Raw genomic sequence first — 26,958 nt, 5'->3', positions numbered from 1 at the left:
TTCATAGCTTTCTTTATTACCCTGAGCTTTAAATCTAGCATTTGAGTAAATAATAAAAACTACAGGAACTGGTAATGAAGTTGCTAGTAGTATTTAACATAAAGAGAATTTTTTGCACATTCTATTTAGATATTATAATAAAGAGAATAGCCTTCTAAAGAAAGATATATATAGTATGTACAGTTTATATTAAACAATGGAGCTTCTGGAGCCAGTACCATCACGGATATATTAACCTTAACTCATGACAAACAAGATGTATAATTGCATTAGTTTTCTTATAAAATATAATAATAATACCATCATTCCCATTAGAAATAATTAGAATACTTGTAAAAATTAATGAAAGGCTGAAACTCATTTACTAATGTGATATATAAAATGTTTTAAATTCCAGAATTTGGGGAATTGTGGTATACAGAGTGCTTAACATCATAGCCCAAGCCTTAATATTTTCAGCCTCGTGCCTACATACTACTTAATTTTAGCACCTTCTCATATTTTTGTACATACATAGTCTGGATTAATTCTTCTGTACATTTGTTCTGTGCTGTCTCTTCTTTCACACTGTTTTCTACTTATCCTTTAAGGTCTAGTTTAAGTTTTTCCTCCTGAAATTCTGTTCATCTGGATTGGTTTCTTGATAATTTCCTGTTCAGATATCCTGTTTATGCTCAATCATTTCATTTTCTGTACTGCTTTATTATTTTCTATTTTTGTTTCTGTTTCTACCTTAGACTATAAATATCTTGATGTCTAATTCATATCAGGTACAAATGCCAACTGTAATATCTAAAATGTAGTAACCAGTCAATATATGCTATGGAATTTATGAACTCTAATATTTCAAAGCTTTTATGAGAATCCATTAGGTATGACATATCATTTTATTTTACATTTGAGAAATTAAATAACTTGAATAAAGCTGAAAAAGTTATATATCTATGTTAGTATTAGTTCCCAGTGCTCCTCTGTATAAGATAGAATATTTGCATACACATGTGATCATGTGTCATACAGGGTTTTTTCCAATTTAATGTATGAATATATTGTAATGAAATAAATCTCTTTTCCAGCCTTAATTGCTAAGCAGTATTAGATTATTTCCTCAGATATGAAAGAGTTGGTTTTTGTTTTTTGAGACAGGGTCTTTCTATATTGCTTAGGCTGTTCTCAATCTTATAAACTCAAATGATCCTTCCTCCTCAGCTGGAACTGTAGGCATATGCCACTATACCCGACTAGATTTGAGAATTTAACATTCATTTATCCAAGGAGATTGTGACCTGTGTCTGAGGCATTAGTGTGGTTGTGTTTATATGCATGTTACCCTGATTGACAGGTAGTTGGAGATGGGAAAGGAAGGAGGAAGTTGTATGGAACTGCATGACCATAATTAGGGCAGTTATATAGTGGAGAGTTCATGGACTTTGGCGTCAGATCCTTTATATAGCAAGTTCAAAAGTGGACAAATGATTTATCTCTTTGAGTATCAGTTCCTTTAGCCATAAAATAGAGTTAATGTTTGTCTGAGTGTTATTAAGATCAAATTAAGTAGTGACCATAAAGTATCTAATGTAGTTCCCAACACAGAGTACGTGCTTGAGATATGATAACTTATATTATTATTTGTAAGGTATAATAAGTATATAGTATAGAGTAAATTTATGGAGTTTCTGAATTCAGATGTTCTCAATTTCTCAAGTTTAGGTATTCTAATGCAGCCCTCCTACACTCCAGTTCAACTGGTTAATGTTGTCTCTTCCCTATACTTGGGAATTTTTGATACATCACTAGTGTTAGATTTGAAAAGTTATTTGATTTACTCCTAATCTTTGTCATTTTTTCCCCCCAACTTAAGGCAAAAAATGGGATCCAAGAAATGGAGTGCTGTTCTTTGGAATCTGACTGGATTTATTTTCATCCTGATGCTTCTGGTAGAATAATACATGTTGGCCCAAATCAAATCAAGTGAGTAATTTCAGAAACACTTTTAAATTAAAAACAGCTTTTGATAGCATTTATTGGCATCTTTATTTTTTACCAGCTAACTATTGAGCCAGTTATGAAAATAATTAGTATATTGTAGGGCACTTCCTCAGAAACTGGCATCTAGAAATCTAACTTTATTCCTTTAACTTCATCATTACTATTTGTAAATATTTACATTTGAGTATAGTCTTTGATTGATGATATGTAAGTGAAAGGGACTTACAGATTGGCTGCCCTTACCAGATCCTAATTCTCTAGGATTAATAAGAAATGAGATGATTTATCCTTATTCTGAAAGACAGCCCTAACACAAGAAAGGTAGTGGGTTGTTTTTTGTTTTAGGTTTTTTTGCTTTTACACGTCTCCCATAAATTGACTTGTCCTCCCTTGAAGTGTTCTCCATTTGGTTTTCCTGACACCTCAATTCTCCTGAATATTTTCCTCCTTCTCCTATATGTCTTTTTTGGTAACCTTATATGCTTGCTCTTCTCTACCCAGACTTTCTAATTGTTGAATATCCTCAGTACTTGGGCTTTCTTCTCAGTAGGCATTCTTTTTCTTCATGATTCTATTTATTCCCTTGTCTTCAAATATCAAATATATGTACCAAAACCCCTAACATTTATATCCTAACTCAACCTTCTCATCTAAGCTTATGCCAGAAATCTGGAATTCTTTTTGATACCTCACTTTCTTGTCTTTCATCAGCATGCACACACTTAAACACGTGTGCATTGTCAGGGTGGACGCTCAGACCTAGGAAGAAGATTCTGGATCCTGGCAGGTGGAAGAGGATACAAGATGCAGTTGGGATGATAGATTTTCTTTGTTTGGTGGCAATAACCCCTACCCAGCCTCATTTTGTCCCAACCAGTTCCATTTAACCCCCTAAGCCATTTCCATAGGCCTTTTTTTTATATGCAGGCCAGATGAAGGAGGCACATTGCCAATAGGTTAGAAAAGTGGGTGCATGCTTATAAGCAAATATTTATGACCTTGAGTACATCCGCTGAATCAGGGTGTTTGTGACTTTGGCTACATACTAAAAACATAGCCCACTGAAAATCTCAGTGAGGGAGCCTAATTATAGCCATCTTGGGCCTGCCCTACATGCATTCTCCCTTTTTCCTCCCTTCTCTCCCCCCACACACATCATATCTTCTGTTAATACAGTCTATTTCACTACTAAATATTTTTTAAGTGTGCCTATTTCTACCATGGCCACTCATCATTTTGGTCAGACAGCTGTCTTCACTAACCTTGACTACTTAGAGGGCATCCAGAATCCACTCTTGGACTTTATTTTTTTCTTCTCAGCAGTGAGAATCATTTTCAGAAACATGAAGTATAAAAAAACCTAAGCAACTGAATTCTGTTTTAACCATTTTGTGGCTTCTTGTTGCTCTTAGAATATAGACCAATATAGTTGACAGGGTCTGAAAGACTTCTTCCCACTCAGTTAACTTCAATCATGCTGTGTTTTTTAGACAGCTGAGGACCTATTTTCTTGGATTGGAGTCTATCTGTTTTCTGTTCTGGCCTAACCCACATGTCACTTTTTGACAGAGACCTTTCCTGATACCCTTGTTAGATTTACTCACCCACCATATTTTCATTGCATAAACTGTGTAATCTTGCACATAGAACAATTTTAATTAATTCTCCATAATGAAAGGAGAAGGTCTGTTTTGTTGATACCAGCAATTCCAGTGCTGAGCACAGTGCTTGACACAAAACAGATACTCAGTAAGTATTTGTTAAATAAGAACAGTGTCTGCCTTTTTTCTTCTTTATGCTTCATAATAATCAGTCTACCTCTCTTCATCTCTTCTTAGGAGGATGAAAGGATTTAACAAAATAAGTTTATTAGCTTTTACAAAACATTTTAAACTGTGATTCAGTTTCAGTAAACCTTACTTTGATGTTTATTATCACCCATCCTTTTAATGTTTCTTATCAATCATAATTAGTTTTAAGAAAATAAGGCCCACAAAGACTATATGTCCTTTTGCCAGGTTTTAAAAGATAGATACTTTTAAATATTGTCACTAATTCAGATAACTAATCAAGTAATTTAAAATATTATCTGATTTTTGTTTGTTTGTTTCTGGAAACTCTGAGGCATGTAGCTATCCCTGGGCACAGTACCTGCTTCTCCCAACTGTGCTCTTTACATGCACTTGAGACTTTGAGCATTTGAGAACATTGTGCTTTTGAAGCTTATTGATGATCTGATCGTATTTGTGTGGGTAGTGAGCAAATTATTTTCTCTTCTTGAATAAGCTGATCCATGAGGTCATTTGAACTCAGAAAAGCCAAATCTTTAATCCAAAGAAAAACATATTGTCAGTTGCAGTTTTTAACTATTACTCTATAATAAAAACTTAGTTCAGATTTAGTTGCTAGTCTGCTTTATAGTTAACTCTAAATATTGTTCATAGATATCTCATTCTATCTTCAGAAATAAAAATGGAAATATAGGAGCTAGGGATATAGCTCAGTTGGTAGAGCGCTTGCCTCACATGCACAAGGCCCTGGGTTCAGTCCTCAGCTCTAAAAAAAAAAGGAAATATATATTGTAATGCCATCCTTAAAACTGAGATATTAAAGACCTGTTGCAGGTGAGAAATGAGGTTCTATAGATTAAATTTAATTAAGCCAGTTTAGAAGATGTTTAGGCCTAAGCAAGCTGCTTCATGCCTACTTCATGCCTAGTACCTGTTTTAACAGTTGCTGTTTCCTATTTAATAAACTCTCTAAGTTGGAAAGAGTTTAATGAAGTAATTCAGCTTTGGCACTTTGATGGTTTTTGAGTTCTTAGGTTTGTATTTTCCCTTTTCAGAGTTTTAAAGCTAAATGAAATAGAAAATAATAGCTCTCAGCATCAGATCTCTGAGGATTTTGTCATTTTGGCCAACAGGGAGAACAAAGTAAGTCAGAATACTTTAAAATCCTTTGTATATAATTGTCTTTGTAAGAGTATATAATATACATATATGTTTGCCTTGAGTATGCATGAAAATAATAGCACAACCCTATAAGTTTATTCATGTTGTCTATATGGGTCTTAGACCCAGGTACTTAATGGATTTGAAAAGAGTTGATTGATTGTATTGAGTTTATCTTTTGCTTATTCTTCTGCATTTCTCTTTTAAGTTTTTAATGAATTTCAACCTTTGGGTCCAATTACTTGTGCAAATTTAGGATTAGGAAGATATGGTAAATCTCTAAATTTATATCCCATACTTGAACTCCAGATGGTACTTTTCCTTTGGTACTTTTCCTTAGTGTATAAATCAAGAACTAAAGAAAATGATGAGGAGTGAAATTTCTAAAAGCAAATCTACTTTTTATTTACTATTTTTTAAACTGTTAAGTCAAAAGTATAAAGGATGGATTAAGCAGCAAACCTATAACCTTGTAATTAATTAACTTTTGCCTATTCTGGGATTTTATCCACTTAAAGCCTTTACCACAAAAAAGTACTTTTACTAACTGAAGGATTAGAAATCTGATTCAGAATTTTCTCAGTTAGGAAAGAATTGTGGATGTTAAAGAAGGGCTGGTTCGTTTTACCCATTTGTTAATACAATTTTGCCTTTAACTGCATGTAACAGAATTTGTTGTATCTTTTTATTTCTCTCCATGTGATAGAATGAAAATTTAGTCACTGTTACTGCTTCTGGACGGGTGGTCAAAAAAAGTTTTAACCTTCTGGATGATGACCCAGAACAAGAGGTATTACTTTAGCCTAAGATAACAAAGCATACCAGTGTGTACTTACACTATAAGTTTCAAATTATTACTTTTAGATTGTATTTGTGTGGGTGGTGAGCTAGAGATTAGGGCTAGGGATTTTCTCTAGGCCAAATGGTAGAATTGTGTACAATTATAGTGTACAGCCCCATTATCCTCTTTTTTTATTGGAATTATTCATAATATTTTGTATGAAAGTTCATAGGGCCAAAATAATTTGAAAACATGATTAACTCATTTTTTGTTGTTGTTGTTGTTGTTGTTGATATATTTTCTAAGAAAATCTCTTAATAGAAAATTCTCAAGATTATATTAGCATGCCTTTATGACCTTTACCTTATGTTTTTACTTACTAGATATGGATATGTTGTTAATATTCATGGGCCAGAGGAAGTAGGTGTGAGGGTATGACAAATCCTTTCAGCCTTTGCCCTCAACTTGGCATCACCAGTCACCGAATATATTTTTATCTTTCCTTTAGAGACATTGAAAGTATTATAAAAGCCTTAAATATAAAACTATTGCATAATACTAAATCCACTTAAACCTTATAACTATATTGTTTGTATGAGCATATCAAGGTGGAAACAGAGTAACCTTCTAAGGACAGTTTTTGAAAATCTTCTAGGTTTTGAAAATCTTCTAGGTTAGATGTAGCCCAGGATATGGTGTTCTGTCAAAAAACAAAACAAAAAATTATATTCTTTTGGATCACAGAAATCTATTAAGAAGGAAGCAAAAAGCTTCCTACACCATATATAAAAGTATATTCAAGAAAGATTTAGTCAAATTGCCAAATAGTAGCAGAAGTAAGGGGCAAAGAATGACAATAAATAGAGAGATGCTCTATTTCATGAGGTTATAAAGCAAAATTTTTTAGCCTTTAAATGAAAAGTTGAAAGGGATTCTGGCTAAAATCTATAAAATCACTAATAGGTAATAAGTTACATTTTGAAAGTTGACCGTGGTAATAAAGAAAAAAAGTAAATAAAAAGGAATCATAGATAACAAATCTATAAATTTTTGTCATAAAGTGGTAAAGACAGAAAATACAAATGGGTTAAAAAGCAGTTTGACCAAACCTAAGTGAAGGATTAATTAGTAGTTGGTGATTAAGAGAAACTTTTGTGCCTTCCTAAAGGTTGATAACAGGCATCTGGTCCATTATTGGCTGGCCATGCACTGATCTGCCTCCTCAGGTTTTCTCCCTACAGGCAGAGTTCTGATTTTTTTGTTTGTTTTGTTTTTGTTTTTGTTTTTGTTTCTCTCTTTACCATAGCTAAGCCTTCTTGACCCAGTCCTGTTCTGTAGGCTGGATTTCAGTTCCCAATATTTCCTCTCAAGTATAGATAGCCACTTTTCTTTCTTTAGGGAACCAAAAAGGATTTTTAAAAGAACCAAAAGGGGGCTAGGGTTGTGGCTCATCGGTAGAGCACTTGCCTAGCAAAGGCAAAGCCCTGGGTTCGATCCCCAACACAACATAAAAATAAATAAAGACCAAAAAAATGGAATCATAAAAAAAAAAAAAAAACGGATGGCAAATAGGAGTCATAAATAGTGCATGATAGGTTATCAGTCCTTGAAATGACTGTTTTTCCAGAGTGAGAACTTTTAGAGCTCAGAGAGCAGTCTTCAGGTTTCAAATCTGAGCTTCTTATATTTAGACCAGAAACCTGTGAACACACATCAAAGGCAGCAGTTGACTACTTTTGAATTTGGAGAGGTCTGGTTTGCTGTCATTGTAGAGATTCCATTTTTACTCTGAGATATATATATATATAAACTTGGATCCATTTGTCAAAATCTTTAGGATATTGCTAAGTCTTCAAAGTCTGAGGCTGATGTTTAACTAGGCATATGAATAGACACATTTCTACTTTTTCACCTATTCACTTTTCCTTTGGCCATATGTTTGTAAGTAATAGAAGAGTTAAACTATAAATGTAGTAATACTCCTAACTGAAAAACTAGATTTGAACCCTCTTTTCATTGCCTTACCCATCTATCCCCAAGACTTTCAAAATTGTGGATTATGAAGATGAGTTGGATTTGCTTTCTGTGGTAGCTGTTACGCAAATAGATGCTGAAGGGAAAGCTCACCTGGATTTCCACTGTAATGAATATGGAACTTTACTTAAAAGCATTCCACTAGTGGAGTCATGGGATGTGGTAAGTAGAAATGATGGGACACAAAATTATGAGTTTTCTTTATGGGTGCCATTTACTGGAAAAGGTGTTACGTTTTACTTGTCCAGACTCGTCTATGCTGGTGACCACATGAAAGAAGTCATTGTCCAATATATGAAACAAAATGAACTTTCTTAAGCTTCCCCAGCACTCAGGGACGCTTCCCTTAGTGAAGGCCTTAAAAAGAAAGCTCTCATGTTTTCCTAAGACTTTCTTCCTTACCATAGTATGATTTTCTCCCAATTATGTCTTTGTTAAATGCAAAGTATAAGATAATTAGTCCCAGTTATTCCGGACCATCTCTAAGCAAGTTGGATTTCCAGGCACTCTTAGAAACATTTGTCTCCTCTTCCAACTACTATAGAATATAAAAGTTAAAAGGAACACCAGACATTCTATCCAGGACTTGTTTTATCAATGGAAAACTTGAGAGGCACCACAGCTTGTACCCCATCACACAGTAAAATAGATATTAGCAGTGTTTCACTATAGAATCTTGATATTTAGACTCCTAAGTTCAGAATTCTTTTCATTCTCTATATTTTATACAATGTTTTTTTTCACTAGTAATCTTTATATCCACAAACAATTAAAAATAAATGTTTTGTGTATTCATTGTATATTCAATGATCCCAAGTGACACAATAATGAATATGGTTCTGTGAAAATGAGATTTCATATGACTGTTTTTATTACAGACATATAGCCATGAAGTCTACTTTGACAGAGACTTGGTGCTACACATAGAACAGAAACCAAACAGGGTCTTCAGCTGCTATGTTTACCAGATGGTATGTGACCCTGCAGAAGAAGAAGAAATCCTAAACAAAAGTTATTAAAAGGAGTGAAATAATTATAACTTATGAAACTTTTAGCCAAACAACCCAGGAACTGTGTTCCAATCCTCCTTTTATTATTTGTATGGCACATTCTGCAGTATTTTCCAGAAAAGGTGTTGGGTTGACTTCAGATGACTAAAGCTTTTACCATAGAAGGTGCTGAGAACTTCATTTTATGAAAAGGTTTGTGTATTTTTTAAAATGTTGTCCCAACAAGTCTAGTTTTTTGGACTTTTAGCTACGTGCTAATGCAAATATAAAATGCTAAAAGCAGAAAGGACAGGTTAATCCCAGTTGGTGTGGAGAGAGTATCACTGATGTGGAGATGTCTGACCCGGTTCTTAAAGGACAGTATGGAATTGTGATTGGTGAGGGTAGGAAAGAGACAAAAATAGATACAAATTATAGATTCAGAAAAAATTCTGTCTACTCTGTACCAAATTTTGCTTGAGGATGAAAAATGAGATGTAGAATGTGAAAACATAATTTTGAGCCAAAATGTTGACATTAGAGTGTTTTTTTAATCATATATATGTATATAGGATTTTGTATTTGTATACCGTATCAAGGATTAACTCTAACTCCCAAATTACCTTTCTTCCATGGTTTTATTCTTTTGGCTTAATGTCCCATTGAGTATTTGTGCTTATATTATAGACTAATATAAAAGATTCCAAGCAAACCTGAATGAAATTTTTTCTGATATGTAGCCTTTTTAACTCAGTATTTCTAAGGATGCTCTCATTTCACCATTCTATTTATTTTGTGAGTCTAACCATTTTGTTGAGGCAATGTTTTCATACCTATGCAAGAAAATAAAGGTACTCTGACCTGCACCAATTGAATTCCCTGGAGAAGAGTTGATAAGGTCCCAGAGGAAATTCTTCCTAATGTGGAAATTACCCAATTAGCCAGAGAAAATTTTGGCTATCTTAATTATGAAAGGAGTATTTTTCCCTTCATTTTTAAGAACAAGTCTAAATATGATACTTAAACTCCAATAATCATTCTTCATACTATTAAAAAAGGCAGCTAAGCCTTTATATAGGGAGGAAATGTTTCTTTATACTTCCTGTCTGAGAAATGCAGTTATTGCAATCCATATGTTTAGCATATTTCTTTGGTTCAGCCTCAGAAAAATAACTAGTTTTAAAAAAGAAGAAGGAAACATTTGTTTAAAAAAAATCATTGCTGATTCAAGCTTAAAATTAAAATGTGGAATTTTAGCTTGAATGATTTACATTAAAATCCTTCAGTTTTGGCTCAATCCCATATTAAGAATGATGTGAAATCTATTCCATTCTGCTCTTGAAAGTTTGGAAATAGATTTCTGATTTATTATGATCATAGGACTAACAAAGTGTTAGCTGTTCCAAAAGTTAAGGAATTGGTAGCAGGGTCAGTAAATTTAAAGGAAATAAACCTAAAACTGTCCTTTATGTAAAAGGAAAAAATAAATAAATAAGAAAAATTATAAGTTGAATATCCCTTATCTGATGCTTGGAACTAGAAGTGTTTTAGAATTCTATTTTTTTCCAATTTGAGAATATTTGCATGTACATAATGAGGTCTTGGCAATGAGACCCAAGTCTAAATATGAAATGGTTTTATGTTTCATATATACCTTATTCACATACCCTGAAGGTAATTTTATACAATATTTCTAGTGTGCCTACTGTTTTGGTTTTTTTTTTTTTTTTTTTTTGGTGGTGCTGGGGATTGAACTCAGGGCCTTATATATGCAAGGCAAGCACTCTACAACTGAGCTGTACCCCCAGACCTTGTGTGCCTACATTTTGACTGTGTTTTATCACATGAAGTCAGGTGTTAAAATTTTCCATTTGTGGCATCATGTTAGCAATCAAAACGTTTCAGATTTTGGACTTTGGATTTTTCAGATTAGGGATGCTTAACCTGTACTGACATTTTAGAATAAGCTGAAATATTTATATGTGAGCTAAAAATAATTTTTTCTGAATCTGATCCTATGTATAATAACCATCTGGGAAAGTAGAAGTGATTACCTCACAAGCAAGATGATAAAATTATCTTCATATGTTAAATTATAATATTTATTATCTGCTAATTGAAAAATCTATTTTGTGCATATTTAATAAATACTGTTAAATATCTCTTAAGCTTTCAGAGATTTTAAAGATATTATTATGATTACAAAGCAATTAAATAGTTACAGTGTGACAGTGTGCTAGATCTTGCTGCAAATTTTCAGTTAGACACTAGCTATATCTAAGCAATCCTGCATAGTAAATGTACATCCTGAAAAACAAGTCTGGTAAGAGGAGCACAATAGCAGAGAAAAGAAAGAAACAATGCTGTGTGAGCTTCAAAGCAGGTGCAGTGCTGTGTATCAGCAGTGTTTGCTCTTCATTTCTAGAGAACAAGGTTGTCTTCAGACTTCAGTTCTGGCAGAGTTTTGTTGTTTTTAAGGTAGTTATTGGGTTTTTCCTCTTAATTCATCGCCGACTTTTAGTAAAACGATAGAAAGGAACTCATCTACTCAGAAAGGCATTTGAGAAATACCTGCAGTGCCTGACAGGGTTAGGAGTAGGATCCTTCTAGTCTAGATAGGAATAGACCACTAAGAAATTTGTAATGTATCATCACCATTGAAATCTGACTAGACTAGGCCAAATGCCATACAGGCTAGGCAGGAAATACACCTAGTGTGAAAGACAGTAGGGAATTGTGGACAATGTAACAAACAGGAGAGCTAAATCCCAACTAAAAGGATAAGCTGCAAGTACTTAGTTTCAGCCAATTTAATAATATTTGAAAATGTAAACTAGATGATTGATAAACAATGCCAGATGTCTGGGGTTGTAGCTCAACAGTAAAGTGTACACAGCAGGTGCAAGAGTGCTGAGTTTAATCCTCAGCACTGCAAAAGAAAAGATGCCAAAAGATACTGAAGATAGCAAAGAATGTGGGAAAATTAAATAGCACAAATAACAAGAGACAGTACTATATGCTTCCCCAAAGATATGGGCTTCCTATCACTCTAGTGTCATGCACCTTCTCATTCTGCCACCTGTCAGACAGCAGACTTTGCTATTCAGTTTGTGGGTGATGGGGCATGATACTTAACATCCTCCTGTCCCACCTTGACCCTACCTCTGCACTGGCTATGTGATTCTAACTATGTGCCAACATACTTAACAAGTGCTAGTGACAGGTACAAAGCATTATGGGTACAATTTCTGAGTGTTTAATGCAAGACCCAGTGAAGTAGGTTGCTTTTCAGCAAGTACAGACATTAAACTAAAAAGAGATACATTTCTGCATTTCACTCCTTGATCTAAGTTTCTGTATTTTCACACTATTGATGCAGCAAGCTTATTATTCTTTGACTTTCTACATTATTTCTTTCAACTCTGGGAGAAGACAAAACAAATCCTATCAGTTACTGTTTGAACAGACAAATGAAGAGAAGATAATATTCTATTTAAACAAATTAAGGCACTCAACATTCTTTTACCAATTGAATGTTTTGTGTCTTATGCACACTTATTTTTAATAACGGAAACTTAATTTTATTATTTCCTGTATACCAGTCATTAAGACACATGTAAAATGGTTGTCTCACTTGATATTCAAAATAATCATATGAGGTATAAGCTATCATCTTCCCCTTTTATACATATGAGGGAAGAAAGTGAAGCTTATAATAGGTATGAAGGAAAGTGTTTAGTGGTTTTTTTAAGTACTGAGGATTGAACCCAGAGGTACTTTTACCACTGAGCTACATCCCCAGTACATTTTTTATTTTGGGACTGTCTCACTAAGTTGCTTAGGGCCTTGCTCAGTTGCTGAGGCTGGTCTTGAACTTTCAATCCTCCTGCCTCAGTCTCCCGAGTCTCTGGGATTACAGGCATGTGCCACCAAGCCCAGCTTGTGTGTTTTAAAGGATGATTAAAGATCTAAATTTTGGATAAGACACAGTCAATACATCCATCATTTGACTAAAAAGATGGTTCTTCATTCAGTAGTTAGAAGATGTTTAAAAATGATACTCATTTTAATACTCAGTGATACTAATTGTAGTGACAATAAACATTATTTTCAGTAATACGTTTCTTTTTTATTTTTAGTTGTGGACAGATACAATAACTTTGTTTTATGAATTTATTTTTATGCGGTGCTGAGGATCAAACCCAGTGCCTCTCATGTGCTAGGCAAGCGCTCTACCACTGAGCCACAACCCCAGCCCCAGGAATATGTTTCTTCTTTTCCTTAACCATGTTTATACATGTATCATCTACCTTTTAGAATCCTTAAAAAAATTCAGAAGCTAATGTTTGGTCCCTGCGCTGCAATAGAATCTGTGTTTTATGGAAAGAAACTTTACTGCAAGCAAAGGATATATAAGAGAAACATAAAATCAACTAAGGACCTTTCCCCATCATTTTATTATGAAAATTTTGAATATACACTAAAGTTGAAAGAATTTTATAGTGAACAACCAAACACTAACCACATGGACTTGACATTTTATTAAACTGGTTTTGCTGTTTACCTGTCCAGCTTACTATTCAGCACATGTCAAAATAAATTGCAGATGTCAGCATACTGCCCCCAATATATTAGCATGTTTATGATTATTTAGTATTTATTTTTAAATTTAAAATTTAATGCAATAAAATGCACAATTTTTCAGTATAAATTTCCTCAGTTTTTTGCAAATGTGTAACCTAAACCTTTTTCAAAATTGAAACCATTGCAATCATCCCAAAAAGTTTCCTACTATCTCTTCCCAAGCCATCTCCATCCTTCATGTGTGACTCTTTTCTGATTCTTTTGTATACTGGATTAGATTTTCCTGTCCTAAAACTTCATTTCACCCATCATAATGCTTTTGAGATTTATTTATGTTGTTGTATATTTTAATTGCTGAGTAATATTTTGTATGAATATGTCACAGTTTTCTATCTTACTGTTGATAGATCCCTGCACTATTTCTGCTTTTGTTTGTTTGATTTTACTATTATAAATAAAACTGCTTTAGACATTCTTGTACACATTTTTTTGTGAATGTCTTTATTTCTCTTGGATACATTTCTTGGGATAGAATTTTTGTGTCCTCTGGTAGGTGTATGTCTAATAAGAAACTGCCAGACCTTTTTCCAAAGGAGTATACCATTTCACTTACCTCAAACACTGTAGAAGACTTCCAGTTACTCTATATTTTACTTAACATTTATGGTTGATAGCCTTTGTTAACATTTATGATGGATGTGTTATCACTTCTAATTGATAGATTGTTTCTACTTGTTTTTAACAGCCTTCTTATGAATGATATTTGAGTCTTTTCACACTGCACCCTCACCTTGAGGAACTGCTGAAAACATTCTTTGTGATAATTGTTAAAATAACCCACAACTCAGGTTGCAAATGTATAACCTAAACCTTTTTCAAAAGGGCTGTCAGCTCAGTGGTAGAGTGCTTGCCTAGTATGTGTGAGGCACTGAGTTCAATTTACAGCACTGCATATATATATATATGTCCATCAACAACTAAACATATATTTTTAAAAGAATATTTTAAAAAAAAGATAGCCCACAACTCAGCTTGAATTATTCTTTATCAAACATGGAATATAATCAGGTGAATTTTTCTCTAACATGAAAGTGTATTAAATAAGTTTTATGCCTTTCCCACTAACTGTAGTGTTCTAGGCTACATATGTTGTGATACTAAATAATATATTCATGTTTTAGAACTGTTAAAAAATTTAGAAACTTCATTTTTTCTTTCACTCTTTCTGATTATCAATTCGAGTTCCCTAAAATTTGTTCCAAAGAGTACAGATTCATGACCCAGCTATCCCTCTCCTTGGTCTATACCCAAAGGACTTAAAAATAGCATACTACAGGGACACAGCCACATCAATGTTTATAGCAGCACAATTCACAATAGCTAAACTGTGGAACCAACGTAGATGCCCTTCAATAGATGAATGGATAAAAAAAATGTGGCACATATACACAATGGAATATTACTCAGCAATAAATGAGAATAAAATCATGGCATGGAGTTAGAGAAGATAATGCCAAGTGAAGTTAGCCAATCCCCAAAACCCAAATGCCAAATGTTTTCTTTGATATAAGGAGGCTGATTCATAGTGGGATAGGGAGAGGGAGCATGGGAGGAATAGACGAACTCTAGAGAGGGCAGAGGGGTTGGAGGGGAAGGGAGGGGGCATGGGATTATTAATGATGGTGGAATGTGATGATCATTATTATCCGAAATACAGGTATGAAGACACTAATGGTGTGAATATACTTTGTATACAACCAGAGATAGGAAAAATTGTGCTGTGTATGTGTAATAAGAATTGTAATGCATTCCGCTATCATATATAAATAAAAAATAAATAAAATTTTTTTTAAAAGAGTACAGATTCAGTCCCTTTCCTCATGGTCACTTAAACCCTACCTGGGAGACTGGGAATCTCTGCCTCTTCTATAGACCCCCTAAAAATTACCACACACAGGGTACTAGGATCGCTTGTAGAATCCCATGAGATTAATAGATAATAGCAATGAAAGGGAGGTTTCAAACGAGCAAAAGCTTGAAAAACTTGTCTGATAATTCTATTTAACTTCTTGGTTGGTGTCTTTTCCCCCCACCTGGTACTAGGGATTGACCCAGGGCCTCATGCATTCTAAGGCATATGCAGTACCACTAAGCTATACCCTTACCCCCATTATGATTCTTTATTAGAGGCAATACTGAATTTGACTTTCAAAAAAATCTTGGATAAATACTAATTTATTTTCTCAATTAAAATAGCCAATTTTGAAAAGCAATAAATCCAGTAAATGTCAGCAAATAAAATCAAATTATAATTTAGAATTATCAGATTTTTAGATTTTCATAACAGACTTATTGAGATAAAACTGACATACAATAAACTGGACATATTTAAAGTATATAATTTGGTAAATTTTGTCATTTGTATACCCATGAAACTATCATCACAATTAAGATAATGACCATACCTATCACTCCAAAAATTTTCCTCATACTCCTTTTTAATCCTTCTCTTGAGCCCTTCTCATCCCTTTTCCCAAGGCAACCTCTCATTTGTTTCTGTCACTTGAGATGAATTTGCATTTTCTATAATTGTATGTAAATGGATTATACAATAAGTGCTCTTTCTATCTTTCTTTCAGTGTGGTTATTTTGAGATTCATCTGTATTGCATGTATCCTTAGTTCATTTTTTTCCATATTTTTATTGGTGCATTGCAATTCTACCCAATGATGGGATTTGATGTTACATACTTGTACATACACACAAATAGCAATATAATTTGGCCAATATCAAATTCTGTAGTTTTTCCCCTTTCCCTCCCACCTCCTCCCCCTGGTCCCTTTCCTCTATTCAGCTGATTTCCCTTCAATTTTTATTAATTCCGTCCCCAACTTTTCTTCTTTAGCTTCCACATGAGAAAAAAACAGTTTGGCTTACTTCACTTAATGTTCTCAAGTTTCATCCATTTTCCTGCAAATGACATAATTTTATTTTTCCTTATGACTGAATAAAATGCTGTTGTATATATACATATATATCACATTTTCTTTATCTGTTCACCCATTGATACCTAGGCTGGTTCCAGAATTTGGCTGTTGTAAATTGTGCTGCTATAAACATGGGTATGCATGTATCACTATAGTATGCAGACTTTAATTCTTCTTTTTTTAATATTTACTTTTAAGTTTTAGGTGGACACAATATCTTTATTTTACTTTTATATGGGCTGAGGATTGAACCCAGTCCTCCTGTATGCTAGGCGGGCACTCTACCACTGAGCCACAACCCCAGCTTCCAGACTTTAATTCTTTAGAATTAATATGGAGGAGGGATATAGCGGTTCATATGGTGGTTTCATTTCTAGTCTTTTGAGAAACTTCTATACCAGTTTCCATGGTGGTTGTACTAATTTGTAATCCTACCAAGAATGTAAAATTGTTCCTTTTTCTCCATATCCTCTCCAGCATTTATTATTTATATTCTTTTTTAAAATATTTTTTAGTTATACTTGGACACAGTATCTTTATTTTGTTTATTTATTTTTATGTGGTGCTGAGGCTTCAAACCCAGTGCCTCACATGTGAGAGGCAAGCTCTCTGCCACTGAGCTACAACCCCAGCCCTATTATTTATATTCTTCATGTTTGCCATTCTAACTGGAGTGAGATGAAATCTCAGTGTAGTGTTGATTTGCATTTCCCTAATTGATAATTGTGTTGAGCATTTTTTCATATATTTGTTGGCCATTTGTATTTCTTATTTTAAGAAATGTTTGTTCATTTAGTAGAATTCATGAACAAACATTTCTTAAAATAAGAAATACTGGTTCTGGGCTTTTCCTTGTTGGAAAACTTTTCATTACTGTTTCTATCTCATTTGCAGTTATTTCCCATGTCCTCTTGATACAATTTTGGCAAGTTGTATATATCTAGAAATGTATCCATTTCTTCTAGGTTTTCAAATTTTTTATTATACGTTTTCAAAACAGTACCTAAGGATTTCTACCTTTTTATCTCTAATTTTATTAATTTGGATCTTCTTTCTTTTGGTTAGTTTGAGTAAGAATTTATCAATCTTGAGGCTGGCGCTGTAGCTCAGTAGCAGAGCACAGCCTAACGTGTGAGGCACTGGGTTCAATTCTTAGCACCACATAAAAATAAACAAATAAAATAAAGGCATTCTGTCCATCTACAACTACAAGACAAAATTTTAGAAAAAAGACTTTACCAATCTTGTTTATCTTTTCAAAGAATGAACTTCATTCCATTGATCCTTTGTAAATTTTTTTCTCAATCTTATTGATTTTTGGCTCTGATATTAATTTTTTCCTTCATTCTGCTGGTTTTGGGATTGTTTCTTGTTTTTCAAGGAAACTGAGATGCATTGTTAGGCAGTTTATTTAGGATCGTTCTTTTTTCCTATGTAGACACTCATAACTACAAACTCTTCTCTTCAGACTACCTTCATACTGATCTAGAGGTTTTGGTATGTTGTGTAACTATACTCATTTGATTCTAAGAATTTTTAAATTTTTCCCCTGATTTCTTCTAATACCAATTCATCGTTTAAAAGTTTTTCAATCTCCATGTGTTTATATAGTTCCTGTAGAGTTTTTTGGTGTTAATCTCTAATTTCATTCCCTTTTGATCCCAAAGGCTCAAGGAATTATATAATTTTTTTGTATTTGATAAGAGTTGCTTTGTAGCCTAAAATATGGTTCCATGAACTGCTGAGAAGAATTATATTCAGCTCTTGTTGTTGAATGTAATATTTTATAGATGTCTGTTAAGTTCATTTGATTTATAATATTTTTTAAGTCCAAAGAGTCTTTACTGAGTTTATGTCTGGATGACTGATTTATTTGTGAGAGAGGTGTATTAAAATCACCCAGTTTTATTGTATCGGTGTCTTATCTGAGTCTTTAATTCGAGTAGTGTCTGTTTTATGTAATTAAGCATACCAACATTTGGGGCATACATATATACTATCATATCTTCTTGTTAGATTGTTCCCTTTATCAGGGAACTTCTTTGTCTCTTCTGATTAAAGTTTATTTTTTGATCTTGTTTATTTGGGGTTCTGATTAATTTTGGTTTTAAGTCTGTTTTGTCATGTATGAGAGTAGCTACATCTGCTTGTTTTCAGGCTCCATTTTACTTTCAGCCTGTGGCTGTTCTTGCCTGTAATGTGCTGGTTTTGCCTGTAAGGTATGTCTTTTGCAAAGAACATTTAGTTGGTTCTTTTTTTTTTTTTTTTTATTCATCCTGTTAGCCTATGTCTTTTAATTGGAAAGTTGAGACCATTTACATTCTATGTTATTGTAGAGAGAGATTTATGAATTCTTGCCATTTTGATTTATTTCAAATGTTTAAGTCCTGTTTCTCATTTGCTTAACTACTCTTCAAATTGAACTTGTCCATTTGTGATCTCTGAGGTTTGTTTTTTATTTCTTCTGTGTGAAGTATTTTCTGAAACACTAGCTTAGCAGTCATGAATTCTTTTAGTTTCTGCTTATTTGTAAAGTTTTTATTTCTCCTTTTATCCTAAAGGGTAGCTTTGCTGGCTATTGCAATCTTGGTAGATGATTATTTTCTTTCAGGACTTGAATACTTCATTCCAAGCCTCCTGGATTTTTAGTTTTTGCTGATAAATCAGAAGTAATTCTTATTGGCTTGCTTCTAATGTAACCTAACATTTTTCACTTGAGGCTTTTAAGACTTTATCCTTGTTCCATATGTTAAGTATTTTAATTGTGTCATGTAAAGTTTATTTTTTGACCTTGTTTATTTGGGGTTCTAAATTGTTCCTGTATTTGAATGTCCATCTCATTCTCAAGGATTGGAAATTATTGTTAGTGTTTTCCCAAAGAGGTTATCCATGTTATTCACCTGAATCTCACAATGCTCTTCAATTTTAATTATTCTTAAATTTGATCTCTTAATGTTATTCCAGAGTTCTTGAATAGTCTGGTCATATATTTTATTTTCTTTAATACTATTTGAATGTCAGGCTTGGCTACTTTGTTTTCAAGCTCTGATATTCTGTCTTCAGCATGGTGTGCTTTACCAGAGAGCCTTTTTTTTTTTAAATAATTTTTTAGATGTTGATGCACCTTTATTTTATTCATTTATTTATATGTATTGCTGAGGATCAAACCCAGTGCCTCACACATACCAGGCAAGTGCTCTACCACTGATCCATAACCCCCAGACCCTTAAAGAGACTTTTAACTGAACAGTTTTTTAAAAATATCATGTATTTATTTATTTGTTTGTTTGTTTATATGTGGTGTTGAGAATCCAACCCAGTGCCTCACACATGGCTAGGAAAGTGCTCTAGCGCTGAGCTACAACCCCAGCCTTAACTGAACAGTTTTATTTGATTTGTTGTGTCTTTGATTTCCAAGATTTCTAATTCATTATTTTTCAATATTTTTAACTCTTTATTGACTTTCTCATCCATATTACCTACAGGTAATATCATACTTAATGGTGAAAGACTGAATATTATTCCCTATGTGTTGTACATCTATATGCAAAAAAAAAGAACTCTGATTCAAACTTGTAACATAAAAAAATTAAAAATTGGATCATAGTGATAAAACAATAAAATCTACAAGAGAAAACATAGGAGAAAGTCTTTGTGATTTTGCATCAGACCATAGTATTTCAACTCTGGCACTAATGGCATTTGGGGTTTGTCTAATTCTTTGTGGTAGGAGGCTATCTTGTATATTGTAGGATGTTTAACAGGACCCTCAATTCTCTATCCACTAGATACCAGTAATATCACAATTGTGACAACCAGAAATATCCCCAGACTTGCCTAATGCTCCCTTAGATGCAAAATCACCCTCAGTTGAGAACTACTACTTTAAACAAAATGTTCTTAGATACAATACCAGAAGAATGATCTGTTAAAAAGATAAATAAATAAAATGATATATTAAATTTTATCAAGATTTAGAACTTCTTCTCTTCAAAAGACCATGTTAAGAATATTGAAAATATGTACATAGCAAATATGTATGTAGCAGAAGATATGTATATAGTAAGTGATGGTTATAAAGAAGAAGAAAAAAATTTAAAAAATAAAACTAAGTAACAGGAGAAAATACAAGAGAATTTGACTGTAGCAGGAGAAGAAAGGAAAGAAATGAACCAATACAAAACAAAAATAAACCAAAAACCCTAATCCTCAAAAGACAAGGAAAAATAACTATCATAAAAATGAGAAAAAAAGAAACAAATATGTATGTATACATATACCCACGTGTGTGTATACACAAACCAATCATCACAGCAAGAACACCAAAAGAAGAAAAAAAAAGATTCTTAATTAAAATAAAAGAATTGTCTCCAAAGAGCTGAAAAGGGTGGATGGTTACTGCCTATGCCCCACTGTTCTTCTTTCTACTTCTTTGTTTTGCCAAAATATTCACTTGCGTGTCCAGATGACCCCTGCATCTGGACAGCACAACTATTCCACCATATATCCCTAGACATCTCCATCTTTCAAATTGTATTTTCCGGCTTGGGTAGGATCAGGGAATGCATGTCGCTGCCTCTCTCTTCCCAGTGTGAGGCTTCATGCTGTCTGCTCCTTTCCTGTGTTTCTAGTTCTTGAGCTTCCAAGAGTTTGCTAACTAATTTTAATAAAACTGTTTTTCAAGTGTAGTTGATTTTCCTTCTGTTGATATTTTTCACTTTATATCTCCATGCATTTCCAACACTATTTTTATCTTTTCAGCTCTTGTACATATTTATAGGAGACAGGTAAAATTTCATAAGCCAGATCCAGAAGGCAAGAATCTTAACAGCTTCAAATTATTTTCTTCCCAGGACCTAAAACATACTTTGAGGAGCTCTGAGCATGTTACGAGCCACTCCCGTCTTATCTCATTCCAGCAGTTTCATATACTAAATAAAATAATATCTAAAGTAGAAAAGTCAGTTAATACTTCCTGTGATCTCAGTCACTACTTTGAACTCATTTGAGTTCAACATGCTTTGAAAACTTGGATCGCTAGGGAAGTGATAAAACTTATTTAGCTAAATTTATAAAGATCAGTGAAAATATTCATTCAGAACACTACCTGCCCAAGTAATATGCATCCATAAAGAAGTCTCTGAAATGAAATCTACAAAGGAAAATAAATTCTTTACCAGTTGTTTTACCAATAAACATTCTGTGGCTTAGGGGCTGGGTCTGTAGCTCAGTGGTAGAGCATTTGCCTCGCAGGTGTGAGGCCCTGGGTTAGATTCTCAGCATCACATAAAAATAAATATTTTTTTTAAAAAGTCGATGGCTTAATTATTTTTTATTTCTCTTAGAAGGGCATGTGCTCAAGTAGACAATCATTTCTGAATCCTATTCTGAACACCTTTTTATATCTTTGAAAAGGCCAAGCTCCAAACCATCATTTGAGTCAGCTATCCCACTCCTTGATCTATACTCTAAACACTTAAAAACAGCATACCTCAGTGACAAAGCCACTTTAATGTTTATAGCAGCACAATTCACAATTGCTAAACTGTGGAAGCCCTTCAGTAGACAAATTAGGATAAAGAATATGTGGTAAATATACACAATGGAATATCACTCAGCATTAAAAGAGAATAAAATTATGGCATTTGCAGGTAAATGGGTGGAGTTGGAGAATATCACGCTAAGCAAAATAAGCCAATTTCAAAAAAAAAAAAAAAAACAGTAACTGGATGTTTTCTCTGATAAGTGGATACTAATCCATATGGGGGGGATGGGTGGAGGAACTTTGGATGGAGCAAATGGAAGGGAGGAGGGGCAAAGGGGTAGGAAAGTCAGTGGAATGAGGTGGACATCATTATCATTACCCTAGGTATATGTATGATTGCATGAATGCTGTGACTACTTCATGCACAACCAGAGAAGTGAAAAATTCTGCTCCATTTATGTACAATGAATAGAAGAACTTTCTTTCTACTGTCATGTGTAGCTGATGAGAACTAATAAATAAGTAAGTACAAGCTCCAAATACATTGCTTTTCAAGCTTTATTTGTAAGGTCAATAAGAATGGTCAAAACGTGAAAAATAATGGTTGAAAGCCATTCTAACACTTGATTTTCCTGTGTGCAATTTGTCTCCTCTTTCTACTATAAAGAACAAAGCCAATGAATTAAATTATTTCCCAGCTCCAACCTTTTCTCTGAAAACTCACCTGTGGTCTGGGGTTTTTAGCTCAGCCATAGAGTGCTTGCCTTGTATATATGAGGCACTGGATTTGATCCTTAGCACCACAAAAATAAATAAATAAAATAATGTTATTGTCCATCTAAGACTAATGTATATATATTAGTGTTCATGTAAGACTTATTATATATATACATATATATATTCAGCTGTTACACAATATCTGCTTAAAGACTGCTGACAGCCTAGTGTGTACTTGTAGAGGACACTGGACCCCCTGCCACACCTACTGTAACATCCCAAATGTTATATTTGCAGAGTTTGTCTTGGTCTGAGCTACCAGCTAGATTCCTAATCCAGTAGTTTCCTGTTTCAGTTTCTGCTGGAAAGTTTTTTGTTTTGCTTTGTTTCATTCTGGTGGTGCTAGGGATTTAACCCAGACCTTGCATGCTACATGCCCAGTCCCTGCTGGAAAGTCTTAAGTGTCTCTCTACCTCTGGCTAGAGCTGGAATGATCATATGATGTATTGCCCAAACTCGGATAGTTTTAAGAATGAAAGGAGACGATAATCATTTTACCTGATAATAGGCATAAACCAAGCCTCCCTGAACCAAGGAGAACTTATGGTCACTTTAGATGGAGCTAATAAAAGTAACAGGAAACTATAAGTCTGCCCCATTACATATTACTTTTTTATGTATTATGCCAATTCCCCAAAATAAGGAAATAATGGACATACTCCATTAAAATAATTTCTCATTTTCATCTATAAACCTATTTGTGCCAAGGGTAATTTTGTATTAAACCCTGGTATTCCAAGTTCATACTTTTTCCTGCAGGTTACCTATGACTTAAATCAACCTAGCCACTAAGCTCAGGGATCTTTTTGACAGTCCCAATCTTATTATCACTGATCTGATTATCAAACAGGAAAGCAATATAAATGATGGGAAAACACCAACAGAGTTAAAGGTAGGAAAACATCTGTAATAGAAAAGTGTATGGAAATTTACAGAAATAATTCCAAAAATGCAAAGGGAGAGCACAGCATGCTGGAGGTACAGGCTTTACACATTATCATAAGGACTTACAGATGATACCATTTATGCAGGTTGAGATCCTCCAGACATGAGTTGCTCAATTTGCCCTGTCAAAGGAGACTTTTAATTTCCTGGTTCTAGAGCCTCTGAATATTGCCTCTTGTTCACCAAAGAAATCCTAGAACAGGCCCTCAAGATTTAATGTGGAACTAGGTAAAGTAGAGTTCAATTTCCTAAGTTTAATATCCTTCAGTACAACCAGCCTCCTCCCTGTCTGATGTTCACTTCTAATAGTTCCAGTCTTATAATTTTTTAAGTAGTGAATCTTAATTTAGACTAAATGTTCCGTTTTCTGTTTGTTTGTTTTTGACCTAGGTATTGAACCCAGGGGCACTTTATTACTGAGCTACATCATCCCCAGTTGTTTTTATTTTTTCTTATGTAATGGGGTCTCACTAAATTGCTGAGGTTGACCTCAAACTTGGAATTATCCTGCCTCAACCTCTGAAATTGCTGGGGCTACAGTCATGTGCCACTGTGTCTGGCTAAATGTTTTTTTGTTTGTTTGTTTGTTTTTTGTACCTGGGATTCCAGGGATTGAACCCAGGGGCACTTTACCACTAAGCCACATCCTCAGCCCTTTCTTTCTTTCTTTTTCTTTTTTTTTTTTTTTTTTTTTGAAACAAGGTCTCTGTTGCTTAGGTCCTCACTAATTTACTGAGGCTGGTTGAACTTGGAATCCTCCTGCCTCAGCATCTTGAGACACTGGGATTACAAGCATTTACTAACAAGCTCAGCTGTTGGTGAATCATCATTTAAGAATTTAACTATGGGCCATTTAAAAATTCCAATTTTGATGGCCAGAAAAAGCCATCAAAATTAATCATCTGGGCTGGGGTACAGCACTTGCCTACCACGTGTGAGGCACTGGGTTCAATCCTCAGCACCATATAAATAAACAAAGGTATTGTGTCCATCTAATATATATAAAATCAGCAGGATCAGTGGTGTGCTGGGTGCATGACTCCAGTCACTTCTACCCTTAGGTGCAGGAGTATATTGCTTATGAACATTCTTCTCATTAGTACATCAGGGATTGAAAAAGCCATACTAGGCAAAGAACTTGCATCAAGATCAGGACTGAAATACATTAATGTGGATGATTTAGCTAAGAAGTTTGATCACCGGATATCATGGAGTCCTGCAAGATGGCTTCTCCCAAGAGCATGCTGAAAAATGCATAGATGGTGACATGAATCCTAAAGGATATGGGGATTACAGAATATGAACCAAGAGTTACAAATCAGATGTTGGAATTTGCCTTCTAATATGTGACCACAATTCTAGATGATGCTAAAATTTATTCAAGCCATGCAAAGAAGGCTACTGTTGATGCACATGTGTGATTGGTAATCCAATGTGGAGCTAACCACTCTTTTACCTCTCCTCTCTCAAGAGATGTTTTATTAGATATTGCAAGGCAAAGAAATCAAACATTTTTGCCACTGATCAAGCCATATTCAGGTCCTTGGTTGCCACTTTATAGATATTGCTTAACAGCTCCAAACTATAGGCCCAAGTCTTTACAAAAAATCACCTACTGCTGTGGGAAGAATAATAGTTCCAAGGTTAAGTGTTAGTTCAGTTACTACCAGACGAAGTGTGCCAATCCAACAAACCATGTCTGTTTCAACTGAAGTAGGGACTCCAATGTCACAGCGGAAAGTTGACAGTACAGAGGGCCTATTTCACAGTTTCCTGCCATAAAAACCTCAATTCATGCAACACCAGCAGCTCAGAACAGTCTGATTAATCCATTAATTGGGCTCAAAAACATTCTTATTATTTTATGATGAAACCATATTATTGATATATATGAATAATATGGTTTTATCATAAAATATTGCCAATGGATCGTCAAGTGCATTGAAAAGAAACATGAAGATGATGATGATGATGATGACGATGATAGTGACTATGATTATTTGTAATCTAGCTTTGATGCATGTGTCCTAGTTTTGATACTTGGTCTTGAATCCATTGTACTAAAATTAAAGAAGGATTCTAGATGTTTTCAAATTGTGTTTTACAAAATTTCTTATGATGAGTACTTAATGAGTAAATAATAGATACTATTCTATTGAAATGTTGGATTTTCTTTAATAGGACTAGTAATGGTTTTTCATCAGCCTTTATGTGAGTAAATAAAGTTGTTGCTCATTAAAAAAAAATAATTAGCAGGCTCATGAGTGCCTTCCAGCATACTCATGGGTTGTATAACTGCCAAGTCCAATTATGTTTATTTTAAACTTCTTTTTTGCCAGTTGTGATTGCAATTATATAATTTATCTATCATATTGAAAAGTTTGATTTTTCTATCAAGATTAAGTACTTTGGAAAGACTTGCTGAAATTAAGGTACTAAAAATTGCTGTCAAATAAGGTGTGGATAAAATACCTGTACAAGATTGGAAAATGCCTTAGTTTGGGTCCACCACCACCAAAAGCATTGCCTGAGGCAAAAGCTTATAGGCTGTTTCCTTGGTGAGGAATGAAGTGTCAGAGAGCAAGAATGAGGAGCTTCCAGGGTGAAACAGATCCAGAAGGAAAGCCAGTGTGAGGGTGTGATATCAGGTCTGTCACCAGTAAGTGCAACTAAATGCTTAATCTCATGGACAAATCTCTGAGAAATCATTAAAAACTGTCCCGGAGCAGTATGAGTGGGATGCAAGGTTGGGGAGAAAGGATGAAGAACTCACCTTCCAGTTCTTACCTGTCACTCCTTAAAGGCTCACTTCTAGAATGTCTCTCCATAATTTCCAGATTGCACAGGGAGAATTCACCTTAACATCAATAGGCAGGTGTTGGGGACCGCAAATCAAGTCAAGATGGCGCCTGGCAGTTTGCCAGGAGGAATGGTTTGTGAGGCAATGCCACCAAGCCGTTAAGATGGTGGAGATTCCTTATTGGCTGACTGCTGTATCTAGATGATGCTAATTGAGTCAAGCTGTGTGTAATCAGTTAGGTATATATACCTATGCTGTTCCGCAATAAAGCGGCTCCCGCTACCTTGAGTTCCCTCTGAGTTTCCCCGCAATAAAGCAGTTCCCGCTTCAACCTTCAAGTTGCTTGTCACCTCCCGGTTATTGTGCCCAGCCGGACTGCGGCAGGCAGGAGGAGATAGGGACACAGGGCAGGTGGTGCCAGCATGACGTTTTTCAGAGTCCACACAGAACAGTCTTGGTAGCTGTGACCAGAACAAGAGAGGAGTGAGGTCAAGAGAATCCGAATTAGCACAGGCTATCTGGCAAAAGGAATGAGTAACCGAAAAAATTTGGAAGGATTCTGGGCCCAAATTTTTTCAGATGTATCTTTTAAAATGCCAATTCTAGGGGCTAGGAATGTAGCTCAATATAAGAATG

At 34.4% G+C, this 26,958-nt stretch overlaps 1 protein-coding gene and 1 pseudogene across 9 annotated transcripts in view; both read left to right on the top strand.

The window, feature by feature from the left end:
• Dcaf17 (DDB1 and CUL4 associated factor 17) overlaps nt 1-26,958 on the top strand; it is a 75,038-nt gene that overhangs the window by 27,916 nt on the left and 20,164 nt on the right. For 6 of the 9 annotated variants that reach the window (XM_071619087.1, XM_071619086.1, XM_071619082.1 and 3 more), the window contains 5 exons: nt 1,862-1,971; nt 4,835-4,922; nt 5,647-5,730; nt 7,762-7,917; nt 8,634-8,726. In XM_071619087.1, coding sequence (XP_071475188.1) covers nt 1,862-1,971; nt 4,835-4,922; nt 5,647-5,730; nt 7,762-7,917; nt 8,634-8,726 — 531 coding nt within the window. Of the gene's footprint in view, nt 1-1,861; nt 1,972-4,834; nt 4,923-5,646; nt 5,731-7,761; nt 7,918-8,633; nt 15,189-22,184; nt 22,323-26,958 lie in introns of those variants that run through there. The other 3 variants (XR_011709107.1, XM_027946110.2, XM_071619083.1) reach the window with 3 other exon arrangements.
• Nucleotides 24,731-25,528, top strand: LOC114101227 (transcription initiation factor TFIID subunit 9-like; annotated as a pseudogene).

Source organism: Marmota flaviventris, chromosome 11, assembly GCF_047511675.1.
Source record: "Marmota flaviventris isolate mMarFla1 chromosome 11, mMarFla1.hap1, whole genome shotgun sequence".
NCBI lineage: Eukaryota > Metazoa > Chordata > Mammalia > Rodentia > Sciuridae > Marmota > Marmota flaviventris.
The sequence above is the reverse complement of the archived record's forward strand: the minus strand, read 5'-3'. Positions and strand labels throughout refer to the sequence as shown.